General features: G+C 39.9%; 1 protein-coding gene across 1 annotated transcript in view; it reads right to left on the bottom strand.

Moving 5' to 3' along the window:
• Ranbp9 (RAN binding protein 9) overlaps positions 1–18,855 on the bottom strand; it is a gene marked incomplete at its 5' end in the record, with an annotated part of 100,634 nt that overhangs the window by 76,331 nt on the left and 5,448 nt on the right. Inside the window, one exon of the mRNA XM_008831678.1 lies at positions 6,022–6,133. Within this exon, the coding sequence (XP_008829900.1) occupies positions 6,022–6,133 (112 nt within the window). The remainder of the gene's footprint in view (positions 1–6,021; positions 6,134–18,855) is intronic.

Here is an 18,855-nt window from a genome sequence, read left to right as displayed (position 1 = left end):
CTCTTTTATTTTTAATCTCTCTCACAATCTGCCCCACGGCCACACTCACACAGCACACTGCACAGCACACTGCACACTTTCCCTAGTCCCCATCTGGTATGGCTGAATACTGATATACTCTCACTTTCTATTAACTATATCCGAGGTTCACCATTACCTACAGAGTCTAAAACTGCAGTCAAGGCTCTCAGACATCGAATTCTGTTCTCGCCTCAGTCAGTTTTCATTACAGTCCTTCAGGGTCCTGGTAACACTAAGCCATGTGCCTCTGGCAAACACCATACAGGTTCACACTCTTCCCATGAGAGTACTTGACATTTATCACTGTCTGGAATATTCTTCCCCAGCAAAGCTCCTCAAATTGTTATTCATGTTACAAACCTAACATACCCTACTTCCCTGATAAGTGTCTCCTTGGGCCAGAATTACTCCTCAGAATGCCTTGATCTAGGGTTGTAAGTTTACTCTCTGCCCCGCCTCCACTGTTGCCAAATACTAACTTTTATATTCCAAAATGTTCCCTGAATTTCTACTCAATGTCAGAAACTTCACTAGGAATTGAAAGGAATAGAGTCATGAACAAAGTAATGCCACTGTGGCTGGCCTTCAAACCACACAGTGTACCCAATAAGCAGGTGTTAAATGAACACACAATGAATGTATTGCTTTCTCTGCTCACATTTTCCAGTGATCATTCAATGGCGGATCACAGCTAACGGAAAATGGGAGGTGCCTTTCTGGTTTTCTAAGTTTCTCAAAGCTAGTCAGGAATAGAAGACTTTCTTTTCTGCTATGCCTAAAAAATAGCTCTTAAAGTCAACAAACATAAAAGGAACATTCTGAGGGTATATTATTAGAGTAGAAAACCCGAGGAATAGAACAGTCTAAATTACTTGCTGATTCTCCCAGAATCACTGTCAAACAGTAGTGACAATATTTTGTTTAAATATATTTTGTTAAAAATATCATACTCAAATTATAAAAATCCCAATAGAAATTTTATCGCTTGCATTTAGAATTAACTGAATTTCTACTGCTTCTGATGTATTCATATGCATAACTGAAAACTTGAATGAATTACTGAACTTTTCAAAGTACATTCATAAGATACAATTATTTTTAGAAATTTCTCACCAGCCACTGACCAATAACAAGAACACAATGTGAAGACATACCCCTTAAATATACCTCCTAAAAGATAGTCGTGTACATAAGGAGATTTCATTTTTGGTTGTGAAATGTTTTAATTTTGCCTATGTATTTATTTTTATTTTATATGTATGAGTGTTTTGCCTGAATGTAAGCACACCATGTGCATGCAGTGACCAAAGAGTGCAGAAGAGGGCGCTGGATCACCTGGGACTGGAGTTAAGAGACAGTTGTTAGCCATGTGGGTGCTGGGAAATGAACCTGGGTACTCTGCAAGAGCAGCTAGTGCTCTTAACCGCTGAGCGGTCTCTCCAGCCCGTTTTATTTTAAAATTAATTTAAAAAGTGACAGGCTATGTGCCAAATAATTTGTCCTTATTTTGCTAAATATACATAAAAATTATGCTCAGTATAAACAAAAAGCTAACTCAGAACATTACATACATTCCACTAAATACATTCTTTTACTCAATAAAACAAACATCTTTCAAGTCTTATTTTCTAGGTAGTAAAAAATTAAAAGTAACAATCTTTATAGTCATAGTCTTAATTTTCCCCAGAAGACCTAGACATAACGCACGAGGCAGAGTAAGAAGTGTTTCCAAATGCATGATACTTCAACACCAGACCCTTCTGCTCTCACTCTGCTGAAAGAGGCAACTCATACTAAATTTTTGTCATTTCATGGGAAAACTTGTGAATAGCAATTTTCCTAAAAAACAAAATTTTGGATTCAAATAATTCTACCTGTCCTATTCTTAGATAAACACACTGTCAAAAGAAAAGTCAACTTTAAGTAAAATAAACTAGCAAGTTTCTCTCCAAGAAAACTAGGGAGTGACTAAGCAAACCACTTGCTCCTCCACTCCAGCATCAGTGAAAAGGACTGCTCTCCAATATAAGCTGCAGCAGGAACACATCTCACATGCATCATGCTAAATGGAAGATGACAGAATTAAAAGGCTACATAAGTAGTATGAGTCTGTGTATATGCCATTCTAGGAATGGCAGAAGTAGAGACAGAAAACCAGCCATTTACTCATTCACTTGACTGCTACCTTTAAAAGAGTCCCTTACCCTTAAGTCAGTAGTAAGCAAACAACTAAAACAGTGTAACCATTATCATTAGTTTGCCCAAAGCGTAAGAGGCAGAGAAAACACATACTATTTTAGGGAAGAGAAACTGACACACAGAAAGATACTCTAGGACTTGAAAACCAAGTAATTTGAATGGCAAATGGGGAGAGGAAACAGGATGTTGAATATAAAAAGAAAAGAACTGCCATGTATAAAGAACTAGCAACCCTAGTCCACATGTGCAATCAGGGTGACAAGGACTGCCTTACAGGTGGAGGGCAGCTGAGAAGTAAGGAATATCTAATGCATCAGCCATTAAAACTAGGTATCTATTACAACAGAAAAAAAAATGAGATGGAGAAGAAGAACAAAATAAAATGATGTAGATGAAAATATCACAATGGCCGGGCGTGGTGGTGCACGCCTTTAAGCCCAGCACTAGGGAGGCAGAGGCAGGCAGATCTCTGTGAGTTCAAGGCCAGCCTGGGGCTACTGGGAGACCGTCTCATAAAGACAAAAAAAAAAAAAAAAAGTCACAATGGTTTGCATGCTAACCAAAATAATTTTTAAAGAAGTGAAAAAAAGTTAAAAAAAAATTTTTAATTTATTAATTATTTTTATGTGTATGAGTGTATTGGCTGCATGTAAGGGAGTGTACCCATGTCATGCAATGCCATGGAGGTCAGAAAAGGGCTTCAGATTCTGGAAGGATGGTTCACAGCCGCCATGTGGGTGCTGGGAATCAAACCCAGGTCCTCTGCCAAGAGCAGTCAGTGCTCTTAAACCGCTGAGCCATCTCTCCAACCCTAAAAAAATTTTAAACCTTGACAAGACACAAAATATGCTACCGAGGCAAATCAACAGGAACATCAAACACTGCTGGTGGAAATGCAAGCCAGTACAGCCAACCTGAAACACTATTTCAGTTTCTTATAAAGCTAAGGACACGGGTGCACCTATCTACATGCAGGCAATATACTCAAACACATAAAACTAATACATTAAAATTTTTAGAAATATATGTTTTAAGTATGATTTGGCTATTTCGCTCCTACATATTTACCCAAAGTGAAATGAAAATTTACATTTACAGAAAAACTTGTAAATAAATGTTGATAATGCTTACATTTGTAATTGCCAAAACCCACCCTTAACTGGGGAGCAGGTTAGCATACTGGTTTGATCACCTATACCACCAACAATGGAAGAACTATTCCCTACTATATGCAGCAGGGAGGACTCTCAAATACATTATGTGTTATGCCTAGCAGATGATGCCAGACTAACTAGATTACATATTAGGATTCCATTTATATGCTGTTCTAGAAAAGCAAAGTAGAGAGAGACACACACACACAAAAAACCAATAGTCCAGAGGCTACCAGAGGCTAGAGATGGGGAAGGGCTAGTTACAAAGGGACAGGAAATGAAACTGTTCTTTATACTGGTTGTGGTGGTTACACGGCTACACATGAAAACTCACAGAACAGTACACCAAGAAAGAAGTTTTACTATATGTAAGGTATATGCAATTTTAAAAAGAAAAGGAAAAGATATGAGAAACTCTGGCTACAAAAAGATGAAAATGAAAAATTTCATCAGATCTAGTCACACCATAAATGACCCTGCTAAAAAGTTTCAGATTTTTAGCTTCAAACCATGTTTCAAATTATCTTAAAGTAGAGACAGAGCCAATTAAGGTCTCTCTGAGAAAAAACACTGGTAAGAGTCACAAGCAGGGAGCACTTGGGAGGTAATAACCAACCACCTCAGGAACTCCAGAGACTTGCCAAGACCCAACTAAGGGAGAAGCAGCAGAGATGCTCAGAGAAAGGCAAAGGTAGGAATTCTCAAGGTTTATCAACAGTGAAAGCACCAGTCAACTGTTTTTGAGAAAAACACTTCAAACAGGCTAAATGTATGGCCGTGGAACAGTCAACTGCAACGAATAGGTACATGTATGCGATGAGCTCACAGAAATGAATGAGATGGAGCATTTGAGCAGCCATGAAAATACAAAGTCAAGATCATGCAAAGACAGTGAGCAGAATGGAAGCTATAGAGAACCTGGGTACCATGAGTACTGGCAGCATTATGGAGCTGAATATGCTGAGGTATAAAAAGAACTGGTTTCCTGAGCAAGGAGCTGTAAAGGTAGGCCAATATCTCTCAAAAACTCTCATTGGGGCTGGAGACATGGCTCAGTAGTTAAGAGAACTGCCTGCTCTTGCAGAGGACTTGGGTTCGATTCCCAGCACCCACATGGCGGAACAACTGTAACTCCAATTCCAGGGAATCCGACTCTTCTGACCTCCACAGGCATTGCATGACACAGGTGCACATGCAGACAATACACTCGTACACACATAAAAAAGAAAAAATAGTAAATATTTTAAAACTTTCTCATTGGCACCTCTGATTTTATGCTTAATTTGATCATGATGGAAAAATAAGCAGTCAAGTAAAAAGCTGTCATTGGAGTCCAAGGTTTTACATTCTACTTTTCATACTGTTGACACTGAGGATATTCAGCAAGGAATTACCTATTGGATACAGGAAGATCACTAAGAGGGGTTCAGATGCAGATCACCTTACCACTCACAACGCCCAAAAGCTTTATCTTGATAGCTGGACAAATGACCCTGTGGTTGCTTAAAGGAATCTGTGATACTCCAATGAAGTATCAGGAAATAATGACTTAGAGAACTTTTCCTAAGTAGGGATATGCACCAAAATTCCCCATAGAACTTTCTCAAAATTCCTACCTTGTCCAAATACTGATTAGGGATTTTTATTTCTTTTTTGTTGATGTTTTTGCTTTTTGAGACAGGGTCTCCCAGTAGCCCCAGCTGGCCTGGAACTCACTATGCAGACCAAGCTGGCCTCAAACTCACAGAAATGCACCTACCTCTGCCTCCCAAGTGCTAGGATTAAAGGTGTATGTCAATATGCCCAGTTCTGATTAGGAATTTCTGAGGTAAAGCACAAACTAAGATATTTTAATAGTCCTAAAAGGGACTCTGATGTACACACACATCACACATCAATTCCATGATTAAAAACAGTAATATGCAAGTTGGTTCCACAATCTATTAGAAAGTTTTCATTCTGAAGCTTCCACACCACACACTAACTTGGGAATCTCTTCTAATCAAGAGCACAAACATACATTTTCCAAGTGATACCTAAAATTCTAAACCCCAAACCCTATAAAGCACCTATAAATCACTGGCTTTGGTTAACTGGGTTTTAGGAGATTTAGCTTCTCAGCAGAATTCAGAAAAATGAGTCACTGTCCCTCTATTGCTTAGGCCCAATTCAGTGTTGTTTTTTTTTAAATTTATTATTTTTATTTTATGTATATGAATGTACTGCCTGCATGTATGTGAGTGTACCCATGTCATGCAATGCCAAGGGAGGTCAGAAGAGGGCTTTGGATTCCCCTGGAACTGGAGTTAAGGATGGTTCATAGCCACCATGTAGGTGCTGGGAATTGAACCCGTCCCTCTGCAAGAGCAGTCAGTGCTCTTAACTGCTGAGCCATCTCCCCAGCCCTCCAATTCAGCTTCAATGATAAACCTAAAAGAAAACTGTTCAAATCATGAACTCAAGCTTTAGTATTTAGTATTTAACCAGAACCACTCTGTTACACTGTAATAATGTTCAGTCTACTTTCTCAAAACCAAAAATTTCAGGATTCCAACCTTCCAATTATATCATCAACATTTATGAAACATTTCAAATATAATTATCCAGGAATACAAAATGAGTTGTACCCACCAAAACTTATACTTACCCATCTCTTCCCTTACTGACGATTTTTACTTCAAAATAATAAATCCCACAGGCTGCTGGTATCGGATGCGTGGCTCGAACTGACGCTGCATCTTTGGGGGTTTTACCATGACCTGCACGTGAAACAGGAAGAAAAAAGGGCAATGAGATTTTTCAAATAAAAATCTTAGCAATTCAGAACAGTAAGGCTTTTGGAATGAAATTTAATTTCTGTTCTTATTAGTTCAAGTAATTGAAGACTTAATGAAACATTTGTCAACACAATTAATCAAATATGCAAAACAGCCCAAGTTAGCCAAAGAACTTGTCACACTATCACTAGCTGTCCTGAGTTCGGGGCTGGAGAGATGGCTCAATGGTTAAAAATACTGGCTGCTCTTGTAGAGGACAGGGGTTTGTTTTTTAGCACTACATGGTGGCTAACAACCACCTGTAACTCAGTTCCAAGGGACCTGATGCCCTCTTCTGCCTCTATGGGCATTGCATGCAGGTGGTGCACTTAGATACATGCAGGCAAAACACTCATACACAACATTAAAAATAATTTCAAAAACAGAGTTCAGAATTTAAGCACACTGAAACCAGCAGCCCTTAATGAATATTACAAGTATTTTTTAAAAAAGTAATTATTTATCTTTATGTGTAAGAGTGTTGGCCTGCATGTGTGCCTGGTACCTGTGAAGGTCACAAAAGGATATCAAATCCCCTAGTACTAGAGTTTCTAGTGGCTAGGAGCCACCATGTGGGTGCTAGGAACCTAACCTGGGTTCTCTGCAAGAGGAACAAAGGTTCTTAACCACCACTGAGTCATCCCTCCAGCCAATACATATTTTTAAATTATGTCTAACTGGAAGCACATGAGAAAGGAAGCAGGTAACAAAAGGATCTACATTTTATCAGATCTAAGTTTGTGTTTATTTTATAAAATCCTTCAAAATGGCCTGCTTTTAAAGCTAGAAGCATCTGTATCATGCAGTTTTAAATATTAAACTAATAAATTTCTTACTTAAAAGATTTACCTTTTGTTCTTTGATATAGTCTTATTACTTCTGAACAGAGTGAGTCATAAGAATTCTTCAATCAATAGCCTATTGAGGACAGCTCTGTATTTTATTTTTTGTTTTTTTCCTTTTCCTGTTTTCTGTTTATTTTGCTTTTTTTGAGACAGGGTCTTCCTGTAGCTCCAGCTGGCCTTGAACTCAGAAATCTGCCTGGTGCTGTCGCCAGAGTGCTGGGATCAAACCACCATGTATTACTTGTTATTTCATTTGTTTGAAAAGGGAAGGAAAAAACAGAAACAAAAACAATCCCCCCCCCCAAAAAACACCACCAAAAACAAACAAAAAAAGGGGCACAGTAGAGATCAAGGTCAGCTAGGAATATATAGTGAGGGAAGGAAGGGAGGGAGGGAGGGACACAATGCTATTGCTAACACTATAGGAAATGTGAATAGGAGCTTTTAAACTTTTTACATGTTATTCCCCCATTCAGTTTCCTTTACTCACAATAATCTTATTTTCTTTACCAATATTAACCCCTTCTCCAAGATTTAAATTATCTTGAAAGCTACTGTGTGAATAAATATGTTTAAGTGAAAATATGTCCATAAAAGTACAAAGAAAAGGGGCTGGAGAGCTGGCTCAGAAGAGTGTGTAACACTCTTGCAGAGGACCTGAGTCCAGTTCTCAGCACCCACAGCAAGCTGATCACAACTACCTGTAACTCTAGCTCCAAGGAATCTGACAATCTCTTCTGGCTTCCATGGGCACCAGCACTCACGTTCACATAACCACAAACACACATACTATACACATAACTAAAAGCTAAAACCATTTTTAAAAAATTACTCAAGATTGGAAGTTGCAATAGCACACCAGAAATACTCAGACTGTGAGTCAAATCTCCATCACCCTCAAAAGAACTGTCTGAGAAATACTCTCAATCACTATTCAGGTGTTCTAGGTAGACATGCTTCACTTAACACAAAACTGTCATTAATCATTCAGTCATGGTTAAAATAGCCTTCATAGACAGAGGGATTCTCCATCTCAAATTCACCATAAGCACTCTAAAACTAAATGCTGCTTTTAAGCCAAAAATTGTATCTTAAGACATACAATACACACAAATGAGATCATGTTCTCTTACCATTCACTTTACCAAATTACCAACACATACCTTATCATTAAAACAGCTAAGTTTATACTTGCAATGCCAATTAGTACATGTTCATGGGCCCAAAAGAAATTGAATGAACTCATGAATGAATCTGACTCAGCTACCCACCTCACCCCATGGTTGTGGTGGTAGGGACCTAACCAGGGACTATGTAACCCACCCTTTTCTATTACCACAAAAACTTATTTATAATTAGTATACAATGTGTGTGTCTGTACATGCCACAACACACGTGTGGAGGTCAGAGGACAACCTCAAGAGTCAATTCTCTCCTTCCACAGTGTGTTCTGGGGATTAAACTCAGGTCATCAGGTTTGCATAGCAAAATACTTTTACCCACTGAGCCACCTCATCAGTCTACCATGTGTCTTGCCTTCTGATAAAGGCAAGACACAGTTCTTTGACCACAGAGTCAATGAAGTTGGCTAGAAGACAAAAACTGAAGCAGCAATTTGCAGTCTCAACAGGTTTAACATATGTAGGTAACAGATTTACATTGACCTAAGCAGCAGGAAAAAAAACAACAGCACAAATAAATATAAGAGCTGTATGTGTGTGTAAGTTTATATGGGTACACTGTACACATGTGAAAGCCAGATATCAATATTGTTCCTCAGGTACCATCCACCTTGTTGAGAAAGAGTCTCTCACCTGCCTGGGATTCAACAAAATAAACTAGGGCTGCCTGGCTAGCCAGTGAGCCCCAGGGATCTGCCTGTCTCTGCCTCTCCGGTGCTGGGATTGTAAACCCATGCCACTGCATACACAGTGTTGCTTAACTTGGTTTCTAGGATCAAACACAAGTTCTCATGCTTGTATAACAAGCACGTTAGCAGTCAAGCGATCACCCCAGCCCCAATATTAATCACTTGATCGACAATTATTAAATTATGGTATCCATGAAATATTTTTTCCAGTAAAATACATTCAAATAATTAGGCTATCTGAGCAAAGTTCATACAAAGTAAATACACATTTAAAAATTAGACAGTTACAGATGGGCTACCACCCTACGAGATGCTGGTCAGGAAGGCCTCTAAGGTCCCTATATAAACTATTGCCATTGCTAAAAATCATGCTTTAGTTACAGTATACAATCAAGCTAGAACTGAGTTTGAACCATCTTCCCTGATGGCTAGTTTCACATTGCCAGAAGGTGCTATACGGTTGTTTGGGGATAATTGTCATCAGTCTCACTCAACTGTGTATACTATGTGCTGTACTACTGACCTGTCATGCAAGTTGTAACTACTGGTGCAATATAGTAGTAATATATAATCCAGGTCAAAGTCCATGGCTTCGGAGGTCACAGGCCCTAAAGGGGAAGCTACTGCTGTTGTTTTGCTAAATGAACATGATATACTTGTCCAAATTGGCTTCTCAATATTTACGCCCATAGATTAATGCTACTATCGACTCTAGCCAGAGAAACTTCTTTCTGCAGTGGGTGGCAGATACTGTAGAGACACATAACTGGTCACAGTGTTGTTAAAGAGTGACTGCTGAATGCTCAGCCATAAATGAAACCCTCTCAAGGTTCAGGAACATCACAGAAGAGGTGGAGAAAATTTAAGAGCCAAAAGAAGGGGTGGAATGTGGTAAAGTGCTGTCTCGGGCACAGCACAGGCATGCACTCTTCAACTCTCAGCAGACAGGATTACGTGCATAAGACGGAGTCTGTCACATTCTGTCATGGAAGTGCAGAGGGGCTCACCAGGCCCCACCTCTCCCTTAGGATCCACAGGTAGTAAGTGGTGGTTAGGGGAGGAAGAGACATGATCCTCAGCGATGTAGCCACTGATAAATAACATATCTAACATATCACTCAAGCTTCCCTAAGCAACCCTAATGAAATTCACTGAGGGAGGGAGGGAGGGAGGGAGGGAGGGAGGGAGGAGAAAAAGAGAAATAAAGGAAGGAAACAGAGAGAAAAAGAGAAAGAGAAAGGAAGGAGAAAGAAAAAGAGAAAAAGAGAAAGGAAAGAAAAAGCAAGAAAAAGAAAAAGAGAGAGAGAGAAAGGAAGGAAGGAAAATAGACAAACATGAAAATAAAAGGTTACTGGGAAAGAGAAAGGGGATCAACGGGAGAAGAGGGTAATAGGGGTGAAAAAAAATATATATATAAAGAAAACGCCAACTAAACAATTTAACTGGAGGTCTAAATAAATTGGATTTTTATTGGGTTTTTATAATAAAAAGATAAAAGTCTGGACAGTGACCAAAAGTTTCAGGATTAATCTCAAAATACACTTAAGAAATAATGGTCGGGGCTGTAGAGATGGTTCAGCGGTTAAGAGCACTGACTGCTCTTGCAGAGGACCTGGGTTCAATTCCCAGCACCCACATGGCGGCTGCGAACCATCCTTAACTCCAGTTCCAGGGGAATCAGAAGCCCTCTTCTGATCTCCGCAGCATTTTATGATACGGGTGCACTGGTGCACTCACATACATACAGGCAATACACTCATACACAGGAAATAAAAATAATAAATAAAATTAAAAAATAATGGTTATTTAGTACTATGTGAAAGGCGTTATTGAGATAATTATATTTATTAACTCATTTAATATTCAAATCAACCCAATGAAGGAGGTAGTATGCATCCTCATTTCACAACTAAGGAAACAAAGTTAGATAAACTCTATCCACTATAACCCCTCTCGAGAACGTATGTTGCAATTTAAATTCAAGAAGCCTCATCCAGCATGAACGCTGATGCAACATGAACGTTAGTGACACGATGCATTCTGGGATCACTTCATGTTTATCCTCATCGCTGATCTTTCTACTTCAAGGCAAAAAAAGAAAGGGAACTAATATCTGAGAGAACGCAACTTCTCAAAGTATCAGATGCTTTGTTATGGATTCTTTTTCATTCAACATATGTGACATAGGTGTTATTTAACATCTCTCTTTCTCTTTTTTTTTTTTTTTGAAACAGGGTCTCCCTATAGCCCCAGTTGGCCTGCAATTATGTAGACCAGGCTAGCCTTGAGTGCACAAGGATCCAGCTGCCTCTGTCTCCCTAGTGCTGGGATTTCATTAATATCATTTTTAATAAGATTTTTACAGAGATCATACAACTTGTTACAAATTGGTAATCATGTATTAAATCCATGCATGAATTAAAATCCCACACATTTTTCCATTACGCAAAAGTAACCATAAAGTTCTATACTATATAATCTTTATAGACCCTGTTTATTATGCTTTACTAAAACATTGTATGAAAGTCCTGTAAATGTAAAAATTAAAGAAATTTGCTTGACTTTTTAAATTTAAAAGTTATAGGACAAAGCCCCAGCACCACTAGAAACAAACAAACAAACAAAACTATAGGAGGATGTGGCCAAGCTTATAGAGCACATTTTAGACAAGGCTAGTGAGATCAGAAGCACAGGACCTATTTCTAACTATGCTCGTCAGCTATAAGATGCAATTTTATTATTATTTTAAATTCTGTGATTTAAAGAAAAAAAGCCAAGCTCAGTGGTTCAGATCCATAATGCCACCTACTCAAGAGACTGATGCAGGAGGATGAAAAATTCAGTCTGCCTGGGCTGCAAAGTAAATTCAAAGTCAGCCTAGACAACTTGGTGAGACTCTATCTCAAAATAAAACATAAAAGGGAGCTGGGGATATAGTGGCAGGAAGCTGACCTGTGAACACAGATACCACTCACATCACCAAAGTTTAAGTCCTTTAAAAAAATATGTTTTTTAATTGGGGGAATGCCATGGAGGCACATACATGGCACAGTGTATATGGGGAAGTCAGAGGATAGCTTTATACTCAGTTCTTTCCTTCCACTTTACATGGGTTCCGGGGATCAAACTCAGGCCTTTTAGGTTTCATGGCAAGTGCTTTTACCCACTGAGCCATCTCACTGATGCTCTGCACTTTATCATAATCACAAAATCCTCAATGTTAAGTGGTTATATAGTTCTAGAAAAAAATTATTATTCCAAAAACTCTAAGGCTAGCTCGGTAAGCTCTCTGTATTCAATCTGTTGATTCCATTGAACAGAAACGGAAAGTCTGCATAACATACCCCAGTTCTACTCCCATCTGCTATCCACCATGCAGTCAGCCAGTCAGTAACTTTCTGGAAACAGTAAGTCAGCCCTTCTGCATTACTATCCCTCATCACTGAATTCTCTCCAAAGGCCTCTCTTCAACCCAAGGGAAAAGACATTCTTCCTGAAAATCATGCCTGACCTTGTCCTTTTCTGCCAGCCACATTAGGCTGCTCCAGTTCCTACTGCAGGATTGGTCCACACACATACTCTCTCCAGCACCTACAAAGCTCACTCTAGGCCCTCCTCATTCTTTAGCTTACTTACACTTTTCTACAAATACTCTCTAACTTCTCTGACTTGTTCTGACCTTTTACATACTTTCCTAGCAACATGGCTTTTTTCCTATACAACTAACACAATATTTATTTGTGGTTATTCTCTTTCTGCTTTTTATTTCTGTGTCTTGAACTTTCTACTCCAACTTAAAGTATTCCTTTCTGGTCCCACATGCTGGATTCTGGCACCTGAAACGATTCCACCTCAAAAGTACTAAATTCTAACCTGGCTAGCATAATAAAGAAGCCACTTGGTTCATAACACAGCTTTTCTAGGTGCATTAGTAAAGTTTTAGAAGCTCAGCAATATGCAAAGGCCCTACGTAGAAAGAGCTGGGGATCCTACAGAAGTGTATAGCACTTCAGGAACTACTAAATGTGCCACCATGTTAAGTCAACAATGCAACCAGCACAGGCGAGAAGGTGCAAAGGTTTCCTCCATGAATTCATGCCACCTCGTGTATTCTTCCATGACAGTACACACGTATAGCAGTGTGAGAAGCTAACAGCATGAGATGAGAAAGTTAGGCCACACCGCCACAGGATATGATGTCTATCAACTAGAGCTCTGTGCTTATAGTTTGTTTTGCCTTTGGTTTTGGACCGCATTCATTTCCAAAGTTACTTAGGTCGGCACTTTCCCCTCTTCCCCGAGATTGTTTGAAATGTACATAATCCAGTTAAGATTATTTCATCAGCTGGGCATGGAGCTTTGGTGATGCACATCTTCAATTCAAGCACTTGGGAGGCAGAGGCAGGTGAATTTCTGTGAGACTGAGGTCAGCCTGGTCTACATAGTGAGCTCCAGGCCAGCTGAGGCTACAAAGAGAGCCTGTCTCAGAAGATATAGGTCAGTTGTAGAGCATTCACCTAAAATATTGAAGTCCTAGGTTCAATTCCTAGTTTAAAAAGAAAAAGTCGAGGTTGGAGAGGTGGCTCAGTAGTTAAGAGTACTAGTTGTTCTTACAGAGGACCCAGGTTCAGTTCCCAGCACCCAGGTGGCAGCTAACAACCATATGTAACTCCAGTTCCAGGAGATCCAAAGCCCTCTTCTGTCCTCTGTGGGCATTACATGACATAAGTGCACTTACATGCATGCAGGCAATACACTCATATACATAAAATAAAAATAATAAATTTTTAAAGAGAGGTTATGCTCTGCATTCAACCCTGGGATTTTTTTTTCCTGTCTCCTAAATGATTTTTAAAATTCGCATACCCTATGATTCTGTGGGCTTGCAAAAGGCATAGGTGTCATGCATCCACACACACAGTACCACACAGAATATTTTCACTGACTTAAAACCCTCTGTGCTCTCTCTGACCCTAGGCCTCGGACAACCACTCTTTTCACTGTCTCTGCAATTCTGCCCTTTTCAGGATGTCACAGAAGTGGAATCAGAATCCCTACAGATTTTAGACAGCTTTCTTTCACTTAGCAATTCATGGTTCAAAGTTACACGTCTATGTAATCTGACAGCTCGTTTCATATTACTAATGATATCTTATGGCATGAATGCAAGTCAGTGTGTTGACCAACTATTGAAAGGTATCTTGGTTGCTTCCAGTTTTTAGTGATTATGAATACATTTGCTGAAAACATTGACTAGGCAGGGCTGGAGGTGTAGCTCCTTGCCCAGCATGCTCAACTTAGAGTGAGGGAAAGAATTAATTCACATGCAAGTTTCTGGGCAAATTTAAGAAGTTTTCAGAGTTAGGTAAATACCTGAGATACAACTGCTGGGATGTATGCTTTGTTAGAAACTGCCAAACCATTTTCCAAAGTAGCTTATTATTTTACATTCCCACCAACAATAATTCTGTTGTTAGGTAACCTCATAGGCAATTGGCATGCTGTCAGAATGTCTTTCAATTTTAGTCATCCCAATACATGCTTTTCTCCTTTGTTAAAAAAAAAAAGGCAAGAGGCTGGAGACGGCTCAGTGGTTAAGAGCACTGGCTGTTCTTGCAAAGAACCCAGGTTTGGTTCCCAGCACCCACATGGTAGCTAACAACTATTAGTAACTCCAGTTCCAGACAATCTGATGCCCTTTTCTGAGCTCTATGGTCAGTGCACACACAGTGCACTTACTTACAGGCAGGCAAAACACACATTAAATTTTTTTAAAAAAACAGTGAAAAAAGGGGGCCGAACAGATGGCTTAGTGGTTGAGAATACTGGTTTTTCTTGCAGAAGACCCGGGTTCAAATCCCAGCACCCACATGGCAGCTAACAACTGTCTGTAACTCCAGTCCCAGGGGATCCGACAGCCTCTTCTGACCTCTGCGGGCATTGCACAACATGGGTGCATTTACCTACATGCAGGCAATACAGGCATACACATAAAATAAAAAACAATTTTTTAAAAAAGTGAAAAAGACTAATGCCTGAATCAAATTTCTCATTTCAATTAAACAGGTGTCAAGTACTTTTGCCATGAAGAAGGAAATCCAAGACCCAGGACCTAAGGCTGCAGAGTGGAAACTGAACTAGGTTCGTAGATGATTAGGACTGTGATAGCTGCTGTGCTCTGGCTGGTTAGTGTAAGGTTCTATGCACTCCTCAGTGACTCCCCTGACCCTATGCTTCCCAAAATCCTGTTATTTTTAGTATACAATTGTGTGGAAAACCGTTTTCCCAGCTATGTGTTTATGGTAGTGGAGCAGGAATGCTTTTATCTTAACTCAACATAGCTTTCTATGCTCTCAATCTTTCAGTATTTCACTTCTATATTTTGTCCTCAACAGCATGAGAACTCTTTCTCTGAATCTTTGTGATTTTTCTCTTCCTTTCTCTTTTTCCAGGATGGGCTACAAGGGGATCACCTACAAGCTCTCAAGTACCCTTGATTTCCTTCATATGCTTGTGTCCACCACACCTACCAGTAAAGCCATGTCATCAATATTACGAGCCCCCTTCCCTAATACCACTCTAGACAGCCTCCGCACAAAAGTCTAAGAATCTGGCAAATGATCACTGCTATGAACTCTATCACTTGGCCTTCCCAATGCTACCAACAATATGTTCAGAAATCTTTAGTCTGCCTGTTTCAATTACTCTCAAAGGCTCATCCGCATTTTCATCATTCACTTTAAGCTTTAAAAGTCACTGAACCGGATGGAGCTGGAGAGATGGCTCAGCAGTTAAGGGCACTGGCTGCTCTTGCAGAGGACCTGGGTTCAGGTCCCAGTACCCACATGGCGGCTAACAGTCCAACTCCAGTTCCAGGGGAATCAGACGCCCTCTTTTGACTTCTGTGGGCATCACATGACATGGGTCCATTTACATACATGCAGGCAATACTACTCATACACATAAAATAAAAAGTAATAAATAAAAATATTTAAAAGTTGCTGAACCTATTTTGTGAAGAAAGGGGAGGCTAGCAGAGGCAGTCATAGTCAGGCCAGGTCCCCACACTGCTGTTCAGCAGTGGTCCATGTCTACCTGTCTTACCTCTTCCACTACCACCAGAGGGACCGAAGGTTCTCTGCTTTTCAAGACTCACCACCTGTACTCTGGAAACCCTCTCCAACCTTTATCGGCCCCCAAATTTACTATTTTCAGCATTTTTCTCTTTAATTTCACCTTCCCCTCAACCGTTAAGAGCACAATATCCCCTATATCCCCTAAATGTATACATTTTCCACTAATTCTGTACCTCTATGCTAAAAACCACCGACAGTAAAATACTAGGGTTACTAGTAAATAAAATGAACTTTATAAAAATAAAATTCAAGGTAATAAAAAACAGGCCTTGCTAATATCTACTTTATTAGACTTTTTATATTTTATTGGGGCACCACTCTTTGAACTAAAATCATATTCTTACATGACATTTAACATCACTTCAATTTTACCCACATAAACTAAACCAAGATAGATTTAGAAATGATACAATTGCTGCTAATACCACTCTAAGGAGATTTAAGAGAAGTTCTGATTACATACAATTTTCACTTCACCTGATGGTATCAGAAGCTAGGCCTCAGCTAAAATGTAACCCATCAGCAACTAAAAACTGAAGATGGCTCCCTTCGCCTCCTATAAGGTGCTGCTCTAATCTTTCTTCATCTTCATTTCTCAAGAGTATCCAGAGTCCGTGTCTGAGCGGCCCCTCCATTTACTTTCAATCCTTGATACCTGGGCTTTTGCCCCGATCATGCAATTCTAAGGCTACAAATGTCTTATTCCAAACCCCATGGAAAACTGCCCATGCCTATGGCACACCACCACCTACTGCATGGACACTAAAGGCCTCCTCCTCCTTTCTCATCTCCCCTGTTCAGCCTCCGGGACACCTCTCCTTTCCACTCAGGTACCTCACAACGGTAAGGGTTCTACCTCTGGCCCACGGCTGTTTTCACCCCACACACTCACATACTCTGAGTTTCAGCCACCACCTGAAGGTAATTCCTAAATCAGTTGTGATCTAGATCCATCTTGCCAAGTTTCATGTGAGTTACAGTATCTGACAGCCCTTCCCAAGAGGAAGGGCCTCAAACTGTCTCTAATGAACAAAATGGGGCCCAGACTATCCTGGAGCCAGAATATTTTGCATTTTCTAATTACACCATTCCAGTAAATTCAACACAGGTATTATGGTGTGAGCGGGAAATGTCCCCAACAGGCTCATGTTTTTGAACACTTGGTCCCCAGCTGATAGCCCTATTTGGGGAGGTTATAGAACCTTTAGAAGGTGGCACCTGGCTGGAGGAAGTGAGTCACTGGGGGTTGGGTCACAGAGATTATAGCCTATCTCTCCTACCAGCCTGAACCCTCTTGTTTCCTGATCCATGAACTCAACCATGCCTTCCTCACCATGCTAGACTGCACCCTTCCAAAGAATGAGAGGACAGCGATGGGCTGCATCCTCCCCTCAGGTGCATCTGCCAATTATTTTGTCTCAGAGAGTAGAAAAGTAATAAACAGGTTAGCACCGCATCTGATGATCACCAGTTCACACAGCAGCACACCATGAAATATTCTCCCCAACTGAGAATGACAGCAATCAGCTAAGGCAATGATATTCCTTGGAGGAATTCAAGTAGGAAGGAAAAGATAAGCCAGTCATAGGAAAAGAAGACCAGAATTTTGCAACTACAGACTAGTGTTAACTTAAGCATCATGATTTAAGATCACATAAGAACCCTTGATTCCAGAAGACTTGTTCTGTTCCTTCTGTAAGGCTTTCCCTGAAGTCACAGCTCAGAATTATGATTCCCATTCTTACTTATTCCCAAATATATTTCAATGCAGAATTAACATCTTCCAAATCTATTTGAGTCAAGGTTCACTTTAGGAATGCAGCAGCTAGAAGCCTACTCATCCTTGATTTCTCTCTACTCATCCTCATATCTCAGTATCACCTTTAAATACCTCACAACTGTCTACTACTCTCTGCCCCTTCCACTGACCAAGTCAAGGTCTTTATTTCTAACATGGTCTAAGTATAACAGTCTTCAAAATGAATTCACCATTTGTCTTATATACTAGACTATCTTCCAATCAGTTTTGAGGTCTGACAAAAATGAAATGGGAGCCAGGCACTTCCTATTTAAAATTCTTTAATGCTTCTCCAATTCCTACAGAGTAAGATGTAAGCTTAATAAATACTCTATAAGGTCCCTTCATGCTTACAAATCCAAACATATATAATAATAACTCTCCTCCATGTTTTTTATTTTCCCCCACCCAATCCCTTCTCTTCCCCTAGACCTTGTTCATTTTTTTAAGCTTGCCCACTGGTCTCAACTCCTCCAAGAAGCAACCTCTGACCAACCCCTCGGTCCCCTCTAGCACCAGCCTCAGCTAGACACTCCTCCTACCTTCCACACTTAGCACTTCCTTACTTCTCCATCTTATGCTCTTTGAGCTGTCTGAGCGCAACAACAGATCACCTTTGAGTGCCTAGAAACTACAGTAAAAACTTGTTGAAAAAGCAAAGGAATGAATGATTCAAGAGTCAGCAAGAGCGTTATCTGCCCTATAACAAGTGCTCAATTAACATTACTGTCTTTTTTCCTGAATATAAGTATTAGATTCACCTGATTCTTATAGTTAGTAACTGACATTTTAAAAGCCAATTTCCAAAAATTTTAGCAAGCAGATTCCAGGGGAAAACTCAGTATGATTTTAAGTTCTTTGATTTTTGTCTTGACAAGGTCTTACTATGTAGGCTAGTCTGAACTCCCAATCTTCCTGCCTCTACCTCCCACATGGTCTGGGATTACAAGGTATGCCCAGCCCTTATTGTGGGGAGGGAGAGGGAGAGGGAGAGGGAGAGGGAGAGGGAGAGGGAG

The sequence above is a fragment of the Nannospalax galili genome, unplaced genomic scaffold (assembly GCF_000622305.1).
Source record: "Nannospalax galili isolate Female #2095 unplaced genomic scaffold, S.galili_v1.0 scaffold72, whole genome shotgun sequence".
In the NCBI taxonomy this organism is placed as follows: Eukaryota; Metazoa; Chordata; class Mammalia; order Rodentia; family Spalacidae; genus Nannospalax; species Nannospalax galili.
Note: the sequence above shows the minus strand (reverse complement) of the source record. Positions and strands in the feature narration are given on the sequence as shown.